Source organism: Typopeltis vanoorti, chromosome 15 (assembly GCF_054136105.1).
Source record: "Typopeltis vanoorti isolate ZY-2024b chromosome 15, IOZ_Tvanoo_1.0, whole genome shotgun sequence".
Classification (NCBI taxonomy): Eukaryota; Metazoa; Arthropoda; class Arachnida; order Uropygi; family Thelyphonidae; genus Typopeltis; species Typopeltis vanoorti.
Window position 1 is genome coordinate 64,915,268 of NC_143563.1, and position 23,123 is coordinate 64,938,390.

The 23,123-nt window shown below is 36.0% G+C and overlaps 1 protein-coding gene across 7 annotated transcripts in view; it reads right to left on the reverse strand.

Annotated features, from left to right (window-relative positions):
* LOC150098829 (PHD finger protein 14) overlaps positions 1-23,123 on the reverse strand; it is a 570,499-nt gene that overhangs the window by 51,860 nt on the left and 495,516 nt on the right. For 3 of the 7 annotated variants that reach the window (XM_090404762.1, XM_090404761.1, XM_090404760.1), the window contains one exon: positions 9,129-9,237. The exons of 3 other annotated variants lie outside the window; for them this stretch is intronic. In XM_090404762.1, coding sequence (XP_090260888.1) covers positions 9,129-9,237 — 109 coding nt within the window. Of the gene's footprint in view, positions 1-9,128; positions 9,238-23,123 lie in introns of those variants that run through there. One more of the 7 variants, XM_090404765.1, reaches the window with a different exon arrangement.

Here is a 23,123-nt window from a genome sequence, read left to right on the forward strand (position 1 = left end):
TGAAAAATGTCAATAATGCATACTGATATATATGGTGCGTCAAAATGATGCAAGTGATTAAAAATATTTATTGAGAAGAAAAAAAAAGTATTAAACACAAAACTTACATACACTATTCAGAATGGCAACTCAAGCAGTTTTAACTATACACATGAAAGTCAGTATGCCCACCATATGTCACCCTGCACATGTTCAAACAATACTTCATCTCCTGCCAAACAGATAACAACAACTGGCACCCAATCATTGCAAAGTCCTGTCTCTGAAATTCTTTAGTCATTCGTGTTTTGTGATAATGGCAGTATATACACACTGTCCTTTATGTAGTCCCAGAAGAAAAGGTAAAGAGTTAGATTCAATGAACATGCAGGGCAGGCTGCAGGTCTTGTTCATTCAATCCACTGGCCTGTCATGGTATATTCAAAAGAGTTGCCACAGCATGATGGATGTGAGGAAAAAGTACTTCATCATGTTGGAAGACAGCATTGGATTTGTCCTCAAGGTGATGTAGCAATAACATAGCTCAAGTGTCTTAAAATACACACTCCTTGTTACTAAATTTTCAAGGAAAAAAAAAAAAAAGAACATTCCCACATGCTTTGTCACATGTCCAGACATGAAAAGCATTAATTTTTAGACTGTTCTTTGAATGTTCAATGGCAATGTGTTGATTTTCAGAACCCCATATATGGATGTTATGTCTATTCACTTTTCTTGACACATGAAATGCAATTCTGTAATTAAAACACATTTCTTACATGTTACAAATGGTTGACAGGAATGTTGCATCCTACTCAATGTGAGCTATCATGTCTGAACACAACATGTAGCGTTGTCCCATTCAGCGTAATAGCCTGCAGTAAGTGTAAACAACACAGCTGGGGTGGAAGGCATTTTCACATAATTAACTACACAATTTCTGTGGAAGGTTCTCTACAGAATAATCAATCTTGTGAATTTTGAAATACCACTTAAAAATAGAATTTGTAACTGAAGGAATTTTTTCAGACTTCCTTCTAAATGCTTACTGAACAGAGAACAGAATTTGTGAAATGAATGTTCAGTACACAAAAGGCATGCTCCTATCCACTAGCTATCTTCTGATACACTAAATCAAGTGCAGTACACATTACACTCATGTAGTAACTATCAGAAACTAATTTTTGTGCCTGCATGCATTAGTTCCTATTTTGAATTATACATTGCCTTTATTTGCTGTTAACAGTTTTTTTATATAAAAAATTATCATCTTTACTCTTCCTGTACAAGAGCCACTATAGAAGAAAAAGTTTCTATATTTGTAAATAACATAATGCAGTACACTCTCAGATAATTGAGTATACCATATACATTTCCAACCTTTCATAATGGGATTCACATAAGTACACATAAGGTGGTCTGAAAAGTTCTTGGCCTAACAACGAAAAAACGAATTTATAATTTCAAAATTATTTTTATTTTTCAACACAATCTCCCTTAAGACTAATACATTTATTCCAGTGATGCTCCAGTGCCATTATCCCTTCCCTGTAGTGGTTCTCAGTAAGATCTGCAAAATACCCCTCTGCAGCTGCAATCACCTCTTGATTTGAAGAAAAACGTTGACCAGCGAGGAAGAGTTTTAGTTTTGGGAAGGGATAGAAGTCAGAGGGAGCCAAATCTGAGGGAATGGGGTGGATGTTCCAACAATTCATAGTGCAGATCCCTTAATTTTCCCATTGTCAAAACAACTTTGTGGACAGGTGCATTGTCCTGATGAAAGATGATTTTCTTCTTCTGCAAACTGGGTTTTTTCTCACGATTTTTTTTTGTCTAGTCTGGTTAAAAGATTAGAATAATATTCCCCGGTTATTGTTTTACCCTTTTCAAGATAATTAATAAAAAAAACTTTAGCATCCCAAAACACCGATGCCATGACCTTTCCTGCTGATGGAACCAACTTTGTCTTCTTTGCTGCTGATGGAACTGACTTTGTCTTCTTTGCTGCTGAACAACTGACTTTGTCTTGTTTGCTGCTGAACAACTGACTTTGTCTTCTTTGCTGCTGAACAACCAGCTTCTGTCCACTGTTTTGACTGCTGTTTGGATTTTGGTGTATAATGATGAATCCCAGTCTCATCCATAGTAATAAATTTACACACAAAATCAGTTTTATTCTTGATAAAACTGATCATGCGAGTGTGTTTTTGCTCTGCTGTGAGTAAGTGCAGCATGCAGCACTCATCTTGCGCAAAGTTTTTTCATTTGCAATTCTTCATGCAAAATATATCTTACACGTTCTTTTGAAATGCCTATAGTCTCAGCAATTTCAAGCACTTTGACTCGCCGGTCATCCCATACCATATCGTGCACTTGATCAATGATTTCTGGTGTTGTTACACTTTTTATACGTTCTTCACATGGATCTTCTTCAAGGCTGGTACGGCCATGTTTAAACTCGGCAGCCCATTTCTTAATTGTTGAAAACGAAGGAGAAGAGTGCCCATAAACATAATTTTTTTATGAACTTTGAATGAATTTCTTTTGCCATTAAACCTTTTACAAAGAATTTTATAACTGCACGATATGCAATTTTATCCATTTCAAGGGATACAGACAACATTTTTGCTTCAGACAGCTATATAAAACAAACTACTTGATAGAATAACTTGCAATTTCACATTGATGCTTATGACAGATGTACCAACTTAGAAAAAAAAAATCTTGCCGATAGTGTTGCCATCTATGGTCGAGGCTGAGAACTTTTCAGACCACCCTCATACATACAATTTATCATGCTGGTTTTGATATATTATTCTCTTAATTAAATCCATTTATTTCACAAAAATAAATAGGTGCTTATATTAATTTTTTTGTATTATTTTTTATTATTCTTTTATATATATCAATCCCACATGAGTTTTCAAGATCTACAATAGTGCATGTGTGAACAAAAAAAAAAAAAAAATTATGTTTACTTCTAATTACTGCCTAAATTGTATATGGTAACAAAAAGATTTAAGCAAGTCAATACATGAATCTGTGAATTTTTGCTTTGTTCTGTCTCACTAACAATGTGTTGTAATGGTGAACTTGGTATTTCATGAGTTGAGAATGACTGAAGTATTACAGGATCGAATCTCGAAAGGTGTGTCATATCTGAGTGGCATTTTAAGATATATTACTGATCTGAAAAATAAATGCACTCAGTCAATATTCACACACTATATCTTAGGTAACAATTTTAATGTCTGTTAAGAAAAATGAGAAAGAAAACTGCAGTGTCATGAAAATAAGAGAACTGGTCAAAAATCAGTTTCCCGTCTAAATCATGAGAGTTGGTAGGTGTGAAAATCAAGAGAAAAATAAAACCTGACTAACTTACAAATTAATGCCAGATTGTCATTAAGATTGAGCATGATACTTTCTCTTGATGAATAGAGGTTTCCAAATATCAATGACTCAGGCTGCCTATTCTTATATAAATTTTTTCTATTGTATTTTCTTTTCATATATATATATATATATATATATTTTAATTAAAAATTTTTTTCTGTTGCATGTCTCATCAAATGTTTCAAACACTATTACAATTAAACCACAATTTCAACAGATTTCACCCCCCCCCTAAAAAAATTAATGATCAGAACTGAAGAAGAATTTGTCAAAAATCAGACAACTATCAATATCTACACAAAAGGAAATTCAAACCTCTTTTTAATATTTATCTTGTCGGTTTATGATTGTTGTTCTACAGTTAAAAAGTTAAAAGAATGTAAGACTGGTAGGCTTTTGCCTATTTCCTTAGAAATAACAATGACATCCAAATTTCAAATAAAATCTATCAATCAGCCAATTCAATGAAATTTATTATGTCAATTATTTCATTTACCATGAAAACAGGTACAATAGAAATCTCACTTTTAATATATATATATATTTAATTATCTTCTTCTTATTGTGCTATCTTCTATCGATGGTCAGCGACCATCTTGGCGAACAAATTGCGCTCTTGTGCTAATCTGAGCAGTTGTGCACTGCTCTTTCCTGTCCACGTCTTGATGTTGTCAAACCATGATATTCTTTTTCTTCCTCTAGTTCCTTTGCCATCAATTCTTCCTACCAAAATAGTTTGTAGAAGTTGGTATTTGCTGTTTCTCATGATGTGGCCAAGATATGATGTTTTTCGTTTCTTGATTATTTGTACAAGATGTTTAGCTTTGCCAATGGATTTTAAGACATCTTCATTGGTAATTTTTTCTGTCCATGATATCTTTAGCATTCTTCTGTATAGCCACATCTCAAAGGCTTCGATTTTCTTGATGGTTGTCGCCTTCAATGTCCATGTTTCAACTCCATAGAGCAGAATAGACCATACGTAGCATTTCAGCATTCGGCATCTGACTTCCATGTTTAGGTCTTTATTGCAGAACAGTGTTCTCATTTTCATGAAGGACTGCCGTGCAACTTCAATCCTTGTCTTTATATCTATTTCTGGATCCCACCGTTCATTAAGCCAGCAACCAAGATATTTATATCTTGACACTTGATCAATATTTTTCCCATTGAGTGTCAGTTTCATTGATGAGGCTGGATGTTTGCTGATGATCATGTATTTTGTCTTATTGATGTTTATATTTATTCCCATTCTTTGGCTTTCTATGTATACTCTGTCAACGAGTTTTTGGAGATCCATAATGTTATCTGCAATTAGCACGGTGTCATCTGCATATCGTAGGTTGTTAACAATCTTTCCATTTATTGTGATTCCCTCTGGACATTCTTCCAATGCTTTTTTAAAGATTACCTCTGCATATATGTTGAACAGGAGTGGTGAGAGCACATATCCTTGTCTCACTCCTCTTTTGATGTTAATATCACTGGTGGTAATGTTGTCTAATTGAATGGTAGCTGACTGATTCCAATACAGATTTGTTATTAGTCTTATGTCTTGTTCGTCTAGCCTTATTTGTTGAAGGATTTCTATTAAGTTAGTGTGTCTGACTTTGTCGAATGCTTTTTCAAAATCTATGAAACACATAAAGACAGATTTCTGTTTTTCTATGCATTTTTGTATCAATATTTGGGTACAGAAAAGGGCCTCTCTAGTACCAAAACCATTCCGAAAGCCGAATTGTGTTTCACTTAGAGTTTCTTCACTTTTTCTATAAATGTGATTCTGAATTACTTTCAAAAATATTTTTAATGTTTGGCTCATTAGACTAATAAGTCTGAAGTCACCACAGGAATTCGCTTTGGGTTTCTTTGGGATAGTGATAAATGTAGATTTGAGCCAATCTAATGGCAATTCATCACTTTCATATATTTTATTAAATAGTTTTTCAAGAAGTTTGATGTTATCTGGTTCGATTAATTTTAAAAATTCTGTTTGCACACCATCTGGTACACTGGCTTTTCCTGTTTTACTTGTTCGTATAGCATTCTCTATTTCGCATTTCATGATTGCTGGTCCTTGAATGTTATCTTTTATATTTATAAGCTTCTGTCTAGTATCACTGAAGAGTTCTATTACATATTTTATCCAAATCTGTGCTTTATTCTCTTCTTCTAGAACTATTTTTCCATTTTCGTCTCTTAGAGACACTATTTGCTTTTTCCTCAGTTTTCTGGAAATTTCGTTGATTTTCTTATACAGATTGAAATTATCATGTTTCTTCTGAAGCAGTTCAATTTCAGTACATAAATTTTTCATCCAATTTTCCTTGGCTTCTTTTATTTTTTTCTTGATGATGTTATGTGTTTCTGTATACCTGGCTAGGTCTTTGTTTTTATACATTCTTCTTGTATCAATAAGAGAAAGAATCTCATCTGTCATCCATTCCTGTTGTTTTATATTATTCACATAACCTACTTCTTCAATACTCGTTGTTACAATGGCATTCTTTAAGCTATTCCAAAGAGATTCCACACTTTTATTTTCTTCTAAGATAATATTTAATTATAAGAATGCAAAAAAATAAAATAAAAGTAAACAATCAAAACTTCTTTACTGATGTTTAATATGAGCAAGTTCATTTTGAAGAGTGTTGTTTGTGTCACTTCATGTTTTATACATCATATCTCATCTTCCTCAACTATTTGACTTCATAGAACCTATGAATTGAGTTACTTGGCCACTACAACAGGGCAGTTAATCCTATCTGCAAAGTTCGTATATCTATCTGTTAAATGCACATGTTTTTCTGGCCTATTTGTTCTGTCTGTCTTGGGGATGAAAAACCCGAGTTTCACTTTCCAGGGAAAAAACCAACAACAACAACTGCCACCTCTGTATGAAGCTGAAAAGCTCTTGTAAAGATTCTTCTAGTAGATGAGATTAAAACCAAGGTGCTTCCAACCACAGGACATCATCATGAACAACTTAACTATGTTTTATACAGAAATTTATTATATGTGATAAAGGAGTTTTGACTGCACCTTGATGAAAGATCAAGGGATTCTCTAGATCAAAGTTTCCCAAGCTTTTTTTCCAGTGGCCCAGTTATTTTAATACTTCATCTTCGTGACCTACTAAAATTTTTATGGCCAATAGGTAAAATAAAACAGATTTGAATGTTCATAGAGTTTTCATTTATTATTATTATTATAGTAAAGAAGCCTTTACTCTTACAAAAACATAAAGAAATTAAACTAAAGCCAAGTAATTTATTAATGAGAAGTGTGATGCTGTTGTTCATTAACCAGAAACTTCAGGTTTGGAGGAAAAGATGAAAACTTTATTCTTAAATCCAGTTCGACTTCCAATCGGTTTCTATATTTATTTACTGATTATGTGTACCGGGCAAGGTACACGTAATCAGTAAATACAAAAACATATGCTCTCTCTCTTGATGCTTAACTCAAACTGAACAAGCAGAGTGAGTACGTGGTGGGTGAGTAAAACAAACGCCAGACCATCAAACGATTCGACTGGTGGAGCAGTTTCCACTGCGCAGCCTCGCCATTAGTTGAGCTACTTTACCACGAACAAAGAGACTGTGAAATGGTGATGGGGACGTGGACAGAGTGCATTTTTCATCTCTATTAATTAAATTATTTATTCAATAGTCCCGAATAAATGCTATTTCCTTGTATTGTAGAGTTTCGTGAAAAAAAGAAAACCCAAAAACAAAACACCTAAATTTTTGAGAGATTTTTTAGGCGACTCGGCATTTAGATTTCGTGACCCGGTGCAGGGTCGTGACACCCACCATTTTGGAAACGCTGCTCTAGCTAATTTCTACCTCAAGTGGATTTACATATTGTAGTAGTGGTATTCTCCCCAGTATTTGCAAAAGACATCTTTCATGAAAACGTTGCACATATTATGCTTACAGTGGTATTGTGTTTGGTATGGAAGCACCCGAAATAAAGTTCAAGAAAAACTTTTAGCTCAATTTTAGATAATTTTTAATAGTAAATATTATAATCTTTATAAAAATTAAGATATCAGAAATTAAATGAAGTTCAAAGAGTATTTATTTATTTATTTATTTTCATCTGAATCAGACATTCTATGAAATGGTCACAGGTTAGCTTAAAAAAAATTGCACAACTGTGGAGTGCACGTTACTTTTCTAAGATCTCATATGGATTAAGCAACAAGCTCATTGCTATTTTAAATTCATGCTGCTCTCAAAAGTGGTTCCTAGATATTCGAAAGTGTTTCTTTGTGATTGGTAATTCATCTGCTGGTTATTTTCTCACTTCTGTTAACTAGTTGTTTACTGAGAATAACTCAACAGTCAAGTCCACTTTTCTGGGGTGCTTTCAATTAGCATTGCAAAACGATGCTTTTCATCTCATCCAACATCCACAATCGTGAGTATGAAGGTCAGCACCAGATGCTTATTTTTATATGAAAGGACATTATATATATCCAGAGCTATCTTTGAGCAAAAATATAAAATGGGAAATAAACTAGAAATTGGGCAGTGGATCTATAATAACTAACATACAGATGCCAGCCTGGTTGGTCAAGTGGTTAGCATATCCGCTTTCCAGCCAAAAGGCTGCGGGTTCGAATCCCACCATGGGCATGGATGTTTGTGATTGTCAGTGAAAATACTAGTGGTGGTAGTGGGTAGTAGATGATGATTGCAGTTGGTGTATTGAGTGGTGGAGACAGTCCTGTAGAGTAGGTGCTCTCCCTCGATGAGTCATTGGACTCCCTAGAGGTGTCAGGTAATAATAATAATAATAATAATAATAATGTCATACTGCACATCATTAATGCAAATGATCATGAGTCCAAATCTATACAGTTAATAAGATGTTACTTATTAACTGTATAGTGACTTATTATCTATACAGTTAATAAGGTTCCAATTTAGTAATATTAGAATTAAATATGATGGTAATTCATCTGCTGGTTATTTTCTCACTTCTGTTAACTAGTTGTTTACTCAGAATAACTCAATAGTTAGATCCACTTTGCTGGAGTGCTTTCAAGTACCATGCATGGGTAAAATGAGAATTCTAAGAAAATTCTAATAATATTCACATGCTTTTATTAAATTTTTTAATATATTTCTTTAAGATGCTATAACATATTAATGAAAATGGATTCCACGAGCAAAATAAATAAATGAGAACTTATAATTATTCAACAACGTTCAGAATCTGAGCTTTTTGAGTCTGAATATGAAACTACAAGTATAATTTTTAAATTTTTTTGGGGGAAAGGGGGGGGAATACAGTGAAATATATTGTAAACATTACAGTCATTCTAGACTAAAGCAATTATTCAAGCAATTGGTTTATTAAATTAATCAACTTTTAACTGAGACATTTTCCAAGCCAGATAACACAAAATCAGATGTCCAGAATTGATTTTATTTCTAAAAATATGGAATATTCTGGATCCCAAATGTATGAAAAACAAATAAAGAAGAATTCTTTGATGATTATAATGTGATTTCAATGGTCTTAAAAAAAAATAAAATAATTAACATAGATAAATGATGTAATCCTTATTTAAGTTGTAAAATCCACATCAAGGAAATGACTTTTAATAAAAATATAATAAACTCAAATATATTTCTTTGAATGATCACTCTTGGTCAGAACACAGGTGATTTCATTGCCACCATTCAGTTTTCAAACATAGGAATTAAGAGGCAAGTCAAAAATATACTGATGAAACTTACTGAAGGGTCACAGTCCTCACAATGCCAGGTATAGCCCCTCTGCTTGGGAGACTTCTTGACGGGTGGACTCAGACAGTGGAAATGGAAGCATTTCTTGCACTCATCACACCTATATCCACAATGTAATTTGTACCTTACTTGTGTTTCTGTGTTACTAGGGTTTGGTCATTTAGCTGAACTATATTTTAAAATACAATGTGGAAAAACATAGCCAAACTTATTTCTGTTATTTTACATGGCTGACTTATGTTTTCTAAATTTTTTGATTCACTTGTATTGGATCCATCAATGGTTTGATAAAAGCAAACTTAAAAGTATAATTAGTTATTTGCTTTACCTCCAGTCAATAATCCCAAGAAACATTTCAAGTCATTAAAATAAAAGTATAATCTATAAATTATTATACTTATTTTTGTTTGACAAACCAATCTGAATGAAACTGCAAAAAGAAAATGGTCAGTCATACAATGTATATTAATAAAACACCATGTCAGTTTATTAAAATTATCTCAAATGTAAGTTTTTTTAAATATATTTATTACTCTTCATTTCTAATTCAAAATGGTTTGACTAGGAAGTTTTTTGTATAATTCTGAAAGGCTGTTGGTTGTTTTAAGTTACATTAATCAAGTAATTACAGACAAATAAGATATTCTACTGTCATCAAAAGAAGTTAGCAATGTCAACAAACAATGCAGAAAACTTAAGGGACCTTATTTCTTATTGAATGAATGAAGTTGAATGAACAAGAACAATACCACTGAAACGTATTCTGTTACTTGCCAAAACTGAGTTTATTACAATGGCATGGTGAAATTAAAAATATGATGACTCAAGTCAATGTTCTCCCCAGGATCTTTTGAATGGGCAAACTGCACGACTGGTTTTACTGACTACCTGGCTAATTAATGTTGTGAATTGATATGGCTAAATAATGAGCAAGAATGGAAAAAAATTTAAGATATTTTTTAATTAACAGTGATGAGAAATCGAACTGGAGACTCGATACTCATGAGACCAGCTCAGTTTCTTGCATTGCAAGCCAGTCTCAACAGCTTCGGATATTCACTTTGATGCACACCAATCCGTATACAGAAGAAGACAAAAATCGGGATCTCGAATACAACAGTATCGGCTGCAAAGAAAATCATTTACAAAAGAGACATAATTTTGATGTTTGAAATTGCTGCATTGGAAAGAGAGACCACCGAAAGAAATGATATCACAGCTGAAGGTTTAAGTAAATATATCAGAACATACAATTTCGCAGCTTCATAATGATGCTTTCAGATGTGTTACCGCATTTATCTAACTTGTCTAGATCATGGCAAAGGCAAGATGTTGACTTAACTGAAATAGAGCCAGTCTTAGAAGCCAGAAAATTATCCATCATGGAATTGAAAGACACTCCTGGCAGTCATTTCAAAATCTTCAATTCATCAGCATCTTTCAAGTGAATGGTCAGACCTTCACAATGATTATTCAGATTCTAATGTTATTACGTTTAAGACTACAATAGATGATAAATATATAGGCACAGTTATTAAACATCTAGAAGCAAGATTTCAAGATATGCCAATCATTTCCTGCTCTTTTCAAGACTTTTCAATGCAGAAAGTCATGAAAAGCAGGAAATGATTGGCATCATGGAATTGAAAGACACTCCTGGCAGTCATTTTCAAAATCTTCATCAGCATCTTTCATGTGAATGGTCAGACCTTCACAGTGATTATTCAGATTATAATGTTATTACGTTTAAGACTACAATAGATGATTAATACATAGGCACAGTTATTAAACACCTAGAAGCAAGATTTCCAGATATGCCAATCATTTCCTGCTTTTCAAGACTTTTCAATGCAGAAAGTCATGATCAACGTGAGGCTTCTGAGATTCTTTTTGATTATTATCCTAGAAATGGAACTCCCGCAGTTTAAACTATGAAAGCACTAAACTAGAATGGACAGTTGCATCAAAAATGATTAATACAGTCAAACAAAATCTAGATCCAAGACAAATACTGCTGAAATTAGCAACAACATCTGAGCTCAAAGAGTCTTTTCCAAATTTAGCAAAACTAGCTGCTGTTGGACTGGCCATACCTGTGAGCACAGCTGAATGTGAAAGGGGTTTCTCTGCATTAAAAAGGATAAAAACCTGTATGAGGAATTGCATCAGTCAGAACACTCTAAATAATCTGACGCTGATTTCACTGGAGGGATCAGATCTAACAGATTTTAATTACGAAAAAGCTGCTGACAACTGGGCTTCTAAGAAGAGAAATATTAATGTATAGAATTTTAAGCTGTGAGCATTACAAGGTTTTTCATTACTTAATGAGAAAATAAGAAAAACCCTAGTCTTGTTTGTTATAATTACTATATAAAATATTATCCTTGTTTGAAGTAATACATACATACATACATCTTCAAGGCCCACCTTTCCTAATTGGGTTGTGGGGGCAACAGCTGCAAGAGGAACTTCCAATGGTCACGATCCTCTGCCACCAAGCTCAGGTGTTCTGGTGGGATTCCCAAACATGTCCACCCAAGGTTTTGGATATAATCTATCCAGCTAGTCCTTGGCCTTCCACCCTCTGACTTGGCCAAGAGGGCCTGTTGAGGGAGCCTCTCTTGTGGAATTCTGACCAGGTGCCCATAATAACGTAACTGTGATCTCTCAACACGGAGAAGCAGCGGTTGAGTATTGAGGGTTTCCCAAATTGCAGAGCTTCTGACTCTGTCGAGGCTTGTTAGCCCTGCAACCCCTCGAAGGAACCTCATTTCAGCTGCTTGGATTCATGTCCACTTGGAATCATTACCCAACTCTCATGACCATAGGTGAGGATGGAGACATAGACTGTATTGAAGACAGCCAGCTTTGCCTTCTGGCTTAACTCCCACTTCAATACTACCGTACGGCCAAGCTCTCGCAATATTGAGCTTGCTAAGCCAATTCGAGTATCTAACTCTACGTCCCATTTTCCATCATTCGTGAATATGGACCCAAGGTATTTAAACTTCTCCACCTGCCTCATTGGGACTCCACTTACATGTAGAGTGCACTGGGATGGTTGTCTTGAGATCACAAATGTTTCAGTTTTGGCCACACTGATCTTCATTCCGGCGTCTGCACAAACAGCTACAAACCTAAGCAAAACTAGGTCATCTGCAAAAAGCAGACGTCCAATGCTACATCTTCCAATTCTGACACACTCACTGCCTCGGCTGTGCCTATCAATCCAGTCCATAAATATTATGAAAAGGAGGGGTGACAGAACATACCCTTGGCGGAGGCCAACGGAGACTGTGAAAGGTTCAGACTTTGTGCTGTTTACCCTGACACAAAACTCTGGGCATTCATACAGGGACTTGATGGCAGCTAATAGTTGGCCATCCACTCCATACTCCTGTACTACTTGCCAAAGCTTATCCCGAGGAACCCGGTCATATGCCTTCTCCAAGTCCACAAAACATGTGCAGACATTCTTGGCATATTCCCAAGATTTCTCAAAGACTTGCCTTAAAGTGAAGATTTGGTAAGTTGTGCTTCTACCAGGACAAAAGCCACATTGTTCTTCCTGGAACTTTGACTCAACTATGCTCCTGCACCGTCTTTCCAAGCATACACTTTCCCAGGCAGGCTGAGCAGAGAGATGCCACGATAGTTACTGCAATCCTTCTGGTCTCCCTTCTTGAAAACTGGTATTATTATGCCTGCCTGCCATTGCTTTGGTGCTCACCCAGATATCCAAGCAGCCTGAAACACTCGAGTCAGCCAGAGAACACTGTCTCGATTTAAGGCTTTTAGCATTTCAGGCTGAATTTCATCATCGCCAGCAGGTTTGAAGTAATTTCTAATAAAATTACTATTTTAATTTGTTATGAAAACGGGTCTTTCTTAACTTATTCAAAATTTTTGTATGCCTGGCTAATGCTTCATTCCACGCGGTTGGTAAAAATTTCTGGGGAGAACACTGCAGGTATTGTCTGGTCTATATATTGCTCTGTATAATGTTCCTACCCCACATCCATCCCATCCATCCATCCATCTTAAATGCCCACTTTTCTTAATTAGGTTGTGGAGGCAGCAGCTGCAAGAGGAACTTCCAACGGTCACAATCCTCTGCCACCAAGTTCAGGTGGGACTCCTAGATGTGTCCACCCAAGGCTCTGGATATAATCTATCCAGCAAGTTCTTGGCCTTCCACGTGGCCTCCCACCCTCTGGCTTGGCAAAGAGGGCCTGCTGGGGGAGCCTCTCTTGTAGCATTCTGACTAGGTGCCCGTACCATTGTAACTGTGATCTCTCAACACAGAGAAGCAGCGGTTGGGTACTAAGGGTTTCCTGAATTGCAGAGCTTCTGACTCTGTTGAGTTGTCAGTCCCGCAACCCCCCACCCCGCAGGAACCTCATTTCAGCCGCTTGGATTCGTGTCCACATTCTTTCGGTCATTACTCAGCTCTCATGACCATAGGTAAGGATCAGGGGACATAAACTGTATTGAAAACAGCCAGTTTTGCCTTCTGGTTTAACTCAGCTTTGCCTTCTGGTTTAACTCTTGCTTCAATACTACTAAACGCAAAGCTCCCGCAATATTGCGCATGCTGAGCCAATTCGAGTATCTAGCTCTACGTCCCACTTTCCATCACTCGTGATGAAAAGTGGGATGTAGAGCTCATACATGACTTGTAGATGACTCATACAAATGTTGTTTTGGCCACACTGATCTTCATCCCACCTTCTGCACAAACAGCTACAAACCTATCTAGGGTCAGCTGGAGGTCATCTGTGGAAGAGCTAAGCAGAACTAGGTCATCTGCAAAAAAGTAGACGTCCAATGCTACATCTTCCAATTCTGACACACTCACTGCCTCGGCTATGCCTATCAATCCAATCCATAAATATTATGAAAAGGAGGGGTGACAGAACACACCCTTGGCAGAGACCAACGGAGACTGTGAAGGGTTCAAACTTTGTGATGTTTATCCTGGCACAAAACTCCGGGCATTCATACAGGGACTTGATGGCGGCTAATAGTTGGCCATCCACTCCATATTCCTGTACTACTTGCCAAAGCTTATCCCGAGGAACCCGGTCATATGCCTTCTACAAGTCCACAAAACACGTGTAGACATTCTTGGCATATTCCCAGTTATACCCCATATAATTATAATATTTTGAAAAGCTTTTCTCTGTGTACCTTGTTATATGCTTTTTCGAGATCTACAAAACTTAAGTATAGATCCTTGTCATATTCCAATGATTTTTCAACTATTTATCGTAAAGTGAAAATCTGAAATTAAAGATAAAATTTTTCAACATTTTCTAACGAAAATGCGTTCTTCAATGTTTCGTTCTGTTTCATACTGGCTCAAACCCAGCTTGTTCTTTTCCAAGTTTCTCTTCCCAAATTTTTCTCATATGATAAGAGTATACCTCCCATGGTAAATTTCTCTTAAGTGTGGTAAATCTTACCACTTAAGAGAAATTTCTCTGTTAATGCTTGCAATCAGCTTTATTTCCTTTTTTATAGGTGAGACTATGCGAGCTCTATTCCCAATAATCTAGAACAGGGGTCAGCAACCTTTTCAGACTCGCAGGCCACATTCAACTTTTATTTTTAATAATCAGGCTGTAAGCCTTTAATTAAGAGAAAATAATAAGTGAAAAAATACTTCTTTTATCAATTTTTAATATATCAATATTAAAAAACAGAAATATTTAAAGTACGAGATATGAAACAATTATGAAAATGAAACTTATTGAAAACTTATTATCACATAAAAACAAAGTGATATAGTTTATGCATCACAATATGTCTTCCTGCTTAACGTGCCTTTTGTGATTTTTTCCCTTAGCCAAATTATCTATATTCACTTTATAATCTGATGTGCAAATTCGAATCAAAGCATGCAAATGTTCATCAGTCAGTCGAGAAGAAAATTTACTTTTTCTAAAACTCATGGTAGAAAATGCTTGTTTGTAAATGTGTGTGCTTCCAAATGTGACCATCATCTTCTTTGCAAAACTGATTAATCCTTCAAATTTTTTGCTAAGCATCGATAAAATTTTTCAACATTTTCTAACGAAAATGCGTTCTTCAATTTTCATTCTGTTCCAAAACATCCATCTGTAGTTGGTTTGGTACATCATCAATGTCGACATTAAAAGGGTTCCAAAATAATCGCATTTTGATTCTATTTTTATGAAAATCCACAAATCTTGTTGAAAATTCCATTTGTAAATCTTCATACCAACAAAAGTTTCCTTTTCCGTTTGCCATCCAATTGTAGATACAGATTTGCAACATATATAATGATGTAGATTTTCTTCCATCATATGTTTCTTCAACAGACATAGTTTGCCCTTCAAAAGCTTTTATGTCAGAAAAAAGTTCGACTAGTAATTTACTTTGGCCCTACAGGTTCACATTAAATTCATTAAGGTATGTTGTAATATCTACCATAAATGCAAGAGACATAATCCGTTTTTATCCCATAGTTGTGAGCAGTATTTTCATGTTCCCCCATGAAAATATCTATTTCTTCATATAAATTAAAAATTGATTTTAGCGCAGCACCTCTACTTAACCATCTAACAGCTGAGTAGTAGATAACGTCCTTACATTCCAATTCTATTTCTATCAAGAATTCTTGAAATTGGTAGTGTTTCAGACCGTTGTGTCGGATGTAATTTACAGTTGTATCACGATGTCTATAGCGTCTTTCATTGATAGAAATAGAATACCCCCATTTTCAATAAAGAAGTACTTGCTGTTCCATTTATCATTAAACCTTCTTCCAACATCTGCAATTTATGTTTTCTTGAACCCATTTTTGAAATTATTTTTCACAAATATATACCAAAAATAATAGTTGGATGTTATTGAATTATATTAAAAGACGGACCAGGAACGCGACTGCAAAAGTGCACCAAAATCTCAGTTTTCATTGGATGAAGCCGCCTTTGTTATCCCCACTCATGATGGCTCACGCAGTTAACTCGTGCCAAGTTGCATGGCAATATCACGAAGAATAGATATAAAATTATTTTTAATTTATTATTCATATTATAAAATGCATTATTTAAATAATTCAACATACGGGCCACATGCCATGTAAGTATGGTCAATCTATTATGGGCCACCAAAAATGCATGTTTGGGCTACATGTGGCCCGCCGACCCCTGATCTAGAATTTGACATTCTGAATTATGCAACGTAAAACTTTTACATTCCCATATTTGAGCATTTCTGCTCAAATACCATCTACAGTAGACTCTCGACTATTCTGGCCTCTGTACTATCCGGAGCCTGGATTTTATCATGGAGAATTATAATAATACAGTAATTCTCCGTGAAAAATGAGGAATACATACTGTAATTTACTTTACCAAGGCGTTGCAAGTGGGCGTCTTCTACAATCCTCCTACATGCTGTGTGCATAACACAAGTTCAGACATGCAAAGTGCGGATTTCCCCGCTTCGTCAGTTGTGTATCGGATGTCCACAAGTGCAGAATACGTTTGCCACTGTTCCTGGTTACGTAAGTAAATTGTTGTTTGGTGTGCTTCGTTGTTTTTTAGTAAAGATTACAAAATGGGTGATAAAATAACTGACAACGATATTGTGGAAATGGTGACACAGGGGGAAGAAGAAGAGGAGGAGGAGGCATCCTTAGATGACAGGAAACATCTCGTCCCACATTCGGAAGGGTTCAAGACGATTGAGGCAGCGCTGCAGTACATTAGTGAGCAGGAGGAAGCGACGCCAGCTGATATCATCTGCTTGCATAAGTGGAGGGACATTGCGTCGCGGAAAAGGGGTAAAAGGGTGAAGCAGTCATCTATCAAGAACTTCTTCAAAAACTAAAAACTGTAAGTCGGATAGGCCTAGAACTCTGGCCTATATTTTTGTGTTATCCAGCCTGCCCTTCCGCCACATTAGGCCAGATAGTCGAGAGTCTACTGTACTTCAGATACCTTTCCATATTTTAGGCTTTTGATAGCTTCTTCTGCCTCAAGTATTAATAGGTACTCCTGTTTGCATTCCTCTTGAATATTTTCTACTATCGTTCCATTACTACTTTTCTTTCATTTAACAGTCTTTCAAAGTAATCACTCCAGAGATCTAGGACATACTTTTCTTCAGCTTTCATGTCATCTTTAACATCTTTGATTTCTTTTACAGTACTATTTCCTCTATTTCTAAGTTTATTCAATATCCTCCAGAACATTTTGTCACCTTCCTGATATTTATCTTCTATATTCTTACTAAAGTCTTTCCATGACTTCTGTTTAGTTACTTTTACACATAGCTTAGCTCTCTTACATTTTTCTCATATTCTTCTAGGGCATCTGCTTACTTATTTTCCAGGAACTTTTGGCATGCTTTCTTTTGTAACAAGTTGCTTCTTTAGCTTCTTGTGTCCACCATGGTTTTTCCAATTTTTCAACTTCAGCACATGCCTCTCTATCCAAATCAATAAATGTTTCCTTCAGAGCTCACCAACGAGACTCCAAGGTTTGGTTCTTGTTTTTGAACTGTTTCATTTTTCTTCAATAAAGTTTTATAGTTGAGTCTACAGTTTACCTGTAAAAGCTTCTCAACGAATTCTTTTAAAAACTTTCTTACATACTGTTCTTTTCAATATGATATTACTTGTCTTATTTCTTTTGTCTTCTCTTCATGTGATTTATGCTCATCTTTATGTTGGAATATGGTGTTCATAATAATTAAGTTCATATCCTGAGCAGAAATTATTATTATTATTAACATCTGACCTGTATGGAGTTAGAGACTCATCATGGGAGGTATACTCTATCTCTCTCTCACACACACACACACACACAAAGCTCATCTGACCATGCCATAAACTGATTCAATGCATCTACATTCGCAGCACAGTCAAGCAATGCATTCCCTCACCAACTACTCTCCATGAAGAACGTTATACAGTTTCCAGGGGATAGCCTCTTGTTCTACCCCCACTCTCCTAATTCTAAGAAAAATTTCTTCTACCTTAACCTGATAACAACCTCTGACTAACTTATATGTCATAATCATACCCTCTCCCTCCTCCTATTCATGAAGTTTTGCAATTTTTTCAATCTGTCTTCATACTCCACATTCCAAAGACGACTGGCTGCCTTTGTGAATCTTCTCTGGAACCTTTCTAGCATATCCTCATCACCAGGAAAACTTGATGACCAAATCTGTGCACAATAATCCATATGAGACCTGATCAAGGTCTTATATAATGAAACCAGAACCTCTTTATTTCTGCACGTCAAGGTCTTCCCCATCATTGCCATTATCTAATATAACAACTTGTTCAATGTAGCCCCTGAATTTCAGGTATTTGTTCACCATCACTCCCAGATCTCTCATTTCCTCTACCTCCTTTAAAGTTTCCTCACCAAGTATATACTTTGCATCCCACTGTTGCTTACCAAATTTCAAAACCTTACATTGGGCAACACTGAACTGACAGTTCCATACTGTTACCCACTAATACAATCTAGTCAAGTCTCTCTCCATCCCCACCCCCATAAAGCTACAATATTTGCTTGACTTTGTATCACTCTTCCCAATTTTGCATCATCTGTAAACAGTTGCATATCACCAGTTTAAACCCGTTCCAATATCATTAATATACAAATTGAACAACAATGGCCTCAATACAGATCCCTGAGGCATACCACTAACAACTTTCCTCTTTCAGAATACTCTACCCCCATATACAACTTTCTGATACCTATCTGACGGCCAGTCAGATATCTACTTCTGGTCTGTTATCCAATCCCATCCATTTCAGTTTATTTAATAGTTTGTTGTGTGACAGTCAAAGCTTTTGCAAAATCTAAATATACCACAGTAATTTGTTACCTTATTATAGTACATAAATTGGAAAAACATGAACTCTCTTTAACAAACATGCTAACTGCTGTTGTTGACCCATTTCTGTATCCTCCTTTCAGCAGTAGTCTCTCTGACTCACACCAAATCCATTCAAATAATACCTTTCACTTTTGTACATTTCCATCCTTCCTGCAAATACATCCCACATATTTACAAACTGCACTCTCTTCTTCTTCTTCTCACACAGCTCTGCCAACACACACCATTCATGATTTCTGCTCTCCGTCTCAACTCACCATTATTATACCTAGGCAAGACATCGCCACCCTTCCAACCACATTTTTATCTTTCACTCTCCTTAACAACCTCCTGATATTCATTTTTACATGCTCTTTATGTCCAACCAAGTTCCTTATTCCCAGCAGATACTTGTCATTGTTATTAGTCTTGACCTTTTCTCCAAATTTTTGCAAAACATTTCTATATGCCTGGTGGGAAAACTTATGAAGACTTAAGTACAGATGATGATAACTATTTAAATGCACATATATTTTTTATTATCATCTCTGTCTCTATCAGTTTTATGATGCCAGTGTTTCCAGTATATAAGCTACAACAAAAGGATAATAAAACTGATAGTATTACTACCATCAAGTTCAAGTGAGAGATGTGTATGAGGGCATCAGATGGCACCATTAATTTGTTCAAAAGACAGAACCATTTTGATATTCAAAGACATTTCAAAGACTTTTTTTTTCTTTTTTTTTGGGGAGGGGTAATTTTTGGATGAATTTTCTGATGTAGCCACTGACTTGTCATTACCAGCCCATGTTCTAAGTAAAAAGAGGTCATCCCTGGAAGCTGCATGCAAGGGAGTGAGAAGCAGGTTTTTTGGATGGAGAGTTGTGAATGATTGAAATGCACTGCCTTAAGTGTGGTGTATGCAGAGAATTTGAATGCATTTAAGGCACGGTAGGATGAGCTGTGTGTGTGTATGACAAAGGGACTGCCTTCAGTGAGTCCTTGACTCCATAGAGATCTTGGGTAGACTGACTGATTTGTGGTTTGATGATGCAAGAACAGCAAAGGTCATACTGCATCATGATACAGGTTACAGCAGTACACAAGGTATTATTAATAAATAAATAGTCATACGAAGATAACTATTTCCTTTTGAGTTCCTCCTAAACAAATGGCTGATTGGAGGACTCTATCCCTTTGGTATAAAAGCTTAGCAGCTGTTTCTCTTGTTACTCTTTTAATATTAAAAAAAAAAAAAAAAAAAAAAAAAATCAGGATGATATGAAACTGTTGATGAGATTCTAGCAAAGTTTTTTTTCCAAAGTGTCTGCAGTAGCTTCGGAATCAGTAATAATACATTCATCACATTTCCAGACAGGCAAACGATGTGTTTTGTATCTACCTTTCATCTTCCGGATTTTATCCCAAAAAATGTTTGCACTGGTTGTTTGATTAATTGATGATGTAAATTGGATTCAGGATTGATTTTGATTCTGATGTCTCATGTAATTTGTGCTTTGTGCTTTGGCCCGAGAACATTTAAATGCTATGAAGTTTGTTGTGGTAAGGTATGATACCTATGAAATATATCCCATGTTCTATCTTGATCTTTTTTGGCTGCTTGGCACTCTGGATTCCACCAAGGCTTGGATAGAATGGAAATCAGGAGACGATGTTTTTTGAAGTGCTGCGGTTGCTATGGACAATACAATCTATTACATACTTCACTGCTTCATTGATAGGTGTTTGGCTGACTGCTTCAGTATTAAATTTTGCAAGATGGGAAAATGTATTCCAGTCAGTCTAGTCCATTTACCACATGGGAATCTATGTAGGAGGACATGGTTTCCGTGAAGACATAGTGCTAATAACAAGAAAATGATCACTTCCATATATGTTTTTTTCACCATCCCATGTGAGCAGTGGAAAAATGGCAGGGTAACAGATAAGATCTATTGCAGAATAAGAGCAAGTAGGCATATGGAAGAAGGTATTTACTCTGTTATTAATAATGGAGAGGTCATGGTTGTTGAACATTTGTGCAATGATACAACCTCATCTATTCATATTGGCACTACCCCATAGAGTGTTATGTTATGTCTATTAAAGTCACCCATCAGGAGTATGGGCTGAAGCAGTTGAAATATGAGATTATCAAGTTCCATTTCATAAATTTTAATTCATAACCCATTGATAAATATATTGAGCATATTGTAATAAGAAACACATAGGCGAATCGCTACTGCTACCAGAGCAGTATTAAGCTGGACATGATGGAAAGGAGTATGACTGAACATGAGAAGAACCATTTTCAGTTCTGTCCTTGTGTACAGGAGTGATATTCCTGAAAGTAGGATTCTCACTGGGTTTTAAATATTTTCTGCAGACAGAAATAAAAAAAGGTAAAAAAGGTTTGTGTTTATGCAGCAGGTGCTTGATATCATCGATATTCAATCAATGATATCAGGATCACTGGGCAAGTTCAAGTTACTCTCAGTGGATACTGAAGTATCCATTTTTTCTGTGGCAGGTCCGGTGGTTTGTCTTTAAGTGATAACCCTGCCATAATTTTTTTCACACGTGCATTCTCCTCAAATGTAACAATTTTTAGAGTTGTTTCTGGAGTGAGACCATACATTATGCAATTGATACACTCAACAGAGAAGCAGTCATGATTGCATAGTTCAGCTATGATGAAATTCAGATGGTGGAATAGACATAAGAGTTTGAGTAGCTATTGACATTTTCTTACATTTTCTTAACATCTTCTTAGTATAAGAGGATCTCAGAACAAGTGTGGTGGCAGTGGCTATCTTCCTTTTTGCATCCTGTTCCGTTTTTTATCTTTTGTAATTTCATCCTTCCACTTTTGACATCCACGGAAGTACTCTGGATGATCTCCCTGACAGTTTACACATTTAGCTTTCTTTGCAGATCAAAGATGCACCTGATACCTGTCACCCCACTGATCTTTCAGTTCTATCTCCTCATCATGAACATCAAGGAGATCCCATTCTGTAATCACTCCTCTACAGGAATTAAAAAGTGTTTTATGAGGTGTAACTGTTATTGGCATTCCACCCATTGATGTTACTCCGAGCAGTGTTGGAATATTGTTGACACGATGTTTCTACAAGTACATCATCAGAATGTAGTTTCTTAACTGTTTTTGGAAAACCTACCAGTCCTTCTAAAGCCTTTGGAATAAAGAAGGATGACATTTTGCTATTGGAAAATGTCATCCTTCTTCATTGGAAATCTTGTCATCCATCATTGGAAAATGTCAGAAAAACTGGTACCTTTATACTGGTATCACGCCTTTTGTTTCTTTTGTTATTAAAAGGTGTATCAATAATATCATTACTTGGCTGGGACTTTGTTAGGGCCCCATTGAAACAACTGAGGATGAAGAATTCATGTTCGAGTGGTTTTTGTTCAGCATAAGAGCTACCCACCCACAACAGCAAGCCTTGAGTCCTGTTCCTGACCATGGGGAAGGAGACTTACTGCAGAGCTCTTAACCCTTGCAGGCAAGCCCACTAGTCGAGAGATCCAGTCCTAGCTATCCAGGACTGACCGTCTTATTGAAGCAGAGGTCAAAGTAGTGCAAGACTACCAGGACCCCATCCCTGCTTTCTAAATGTGGATGTCCACAGGTCGCACCATACAGCAAATACAGTAGCAAAGCGCTAGACCCCAGTGATGGCGATCTGGAAGACAGGATAGTAAAAAGATTCAGGAAAAAAAGAGTGAAGAATATGTGAAGAAAATCAAAGGAAAAAAGGAAAATTGAAAACAGCCAGCACCATCACTGGGAGATCACCTCCATCTTGAACAGGTGCCTCAGATAATAATAACAATAATACAGGAAAACATATAATAATAATTTGCAAGAGAGAAATTTGAAAAGCAGAGATGAATCATTGTACTACAAAGAAAAATGTATAAGCTTTAGAAAAAAGAATCAAAGAATCAGCATCTTTTATTATTTATTATTTTGTGGTGCCTCCAAGGAGTCCATAGATGCATCAAGGGAGGGCACCAACTCTACAATTCTCTGTCTTCACCAACTACTACACTGAGCCACTAAAACCATCATCGTTACCTACACTA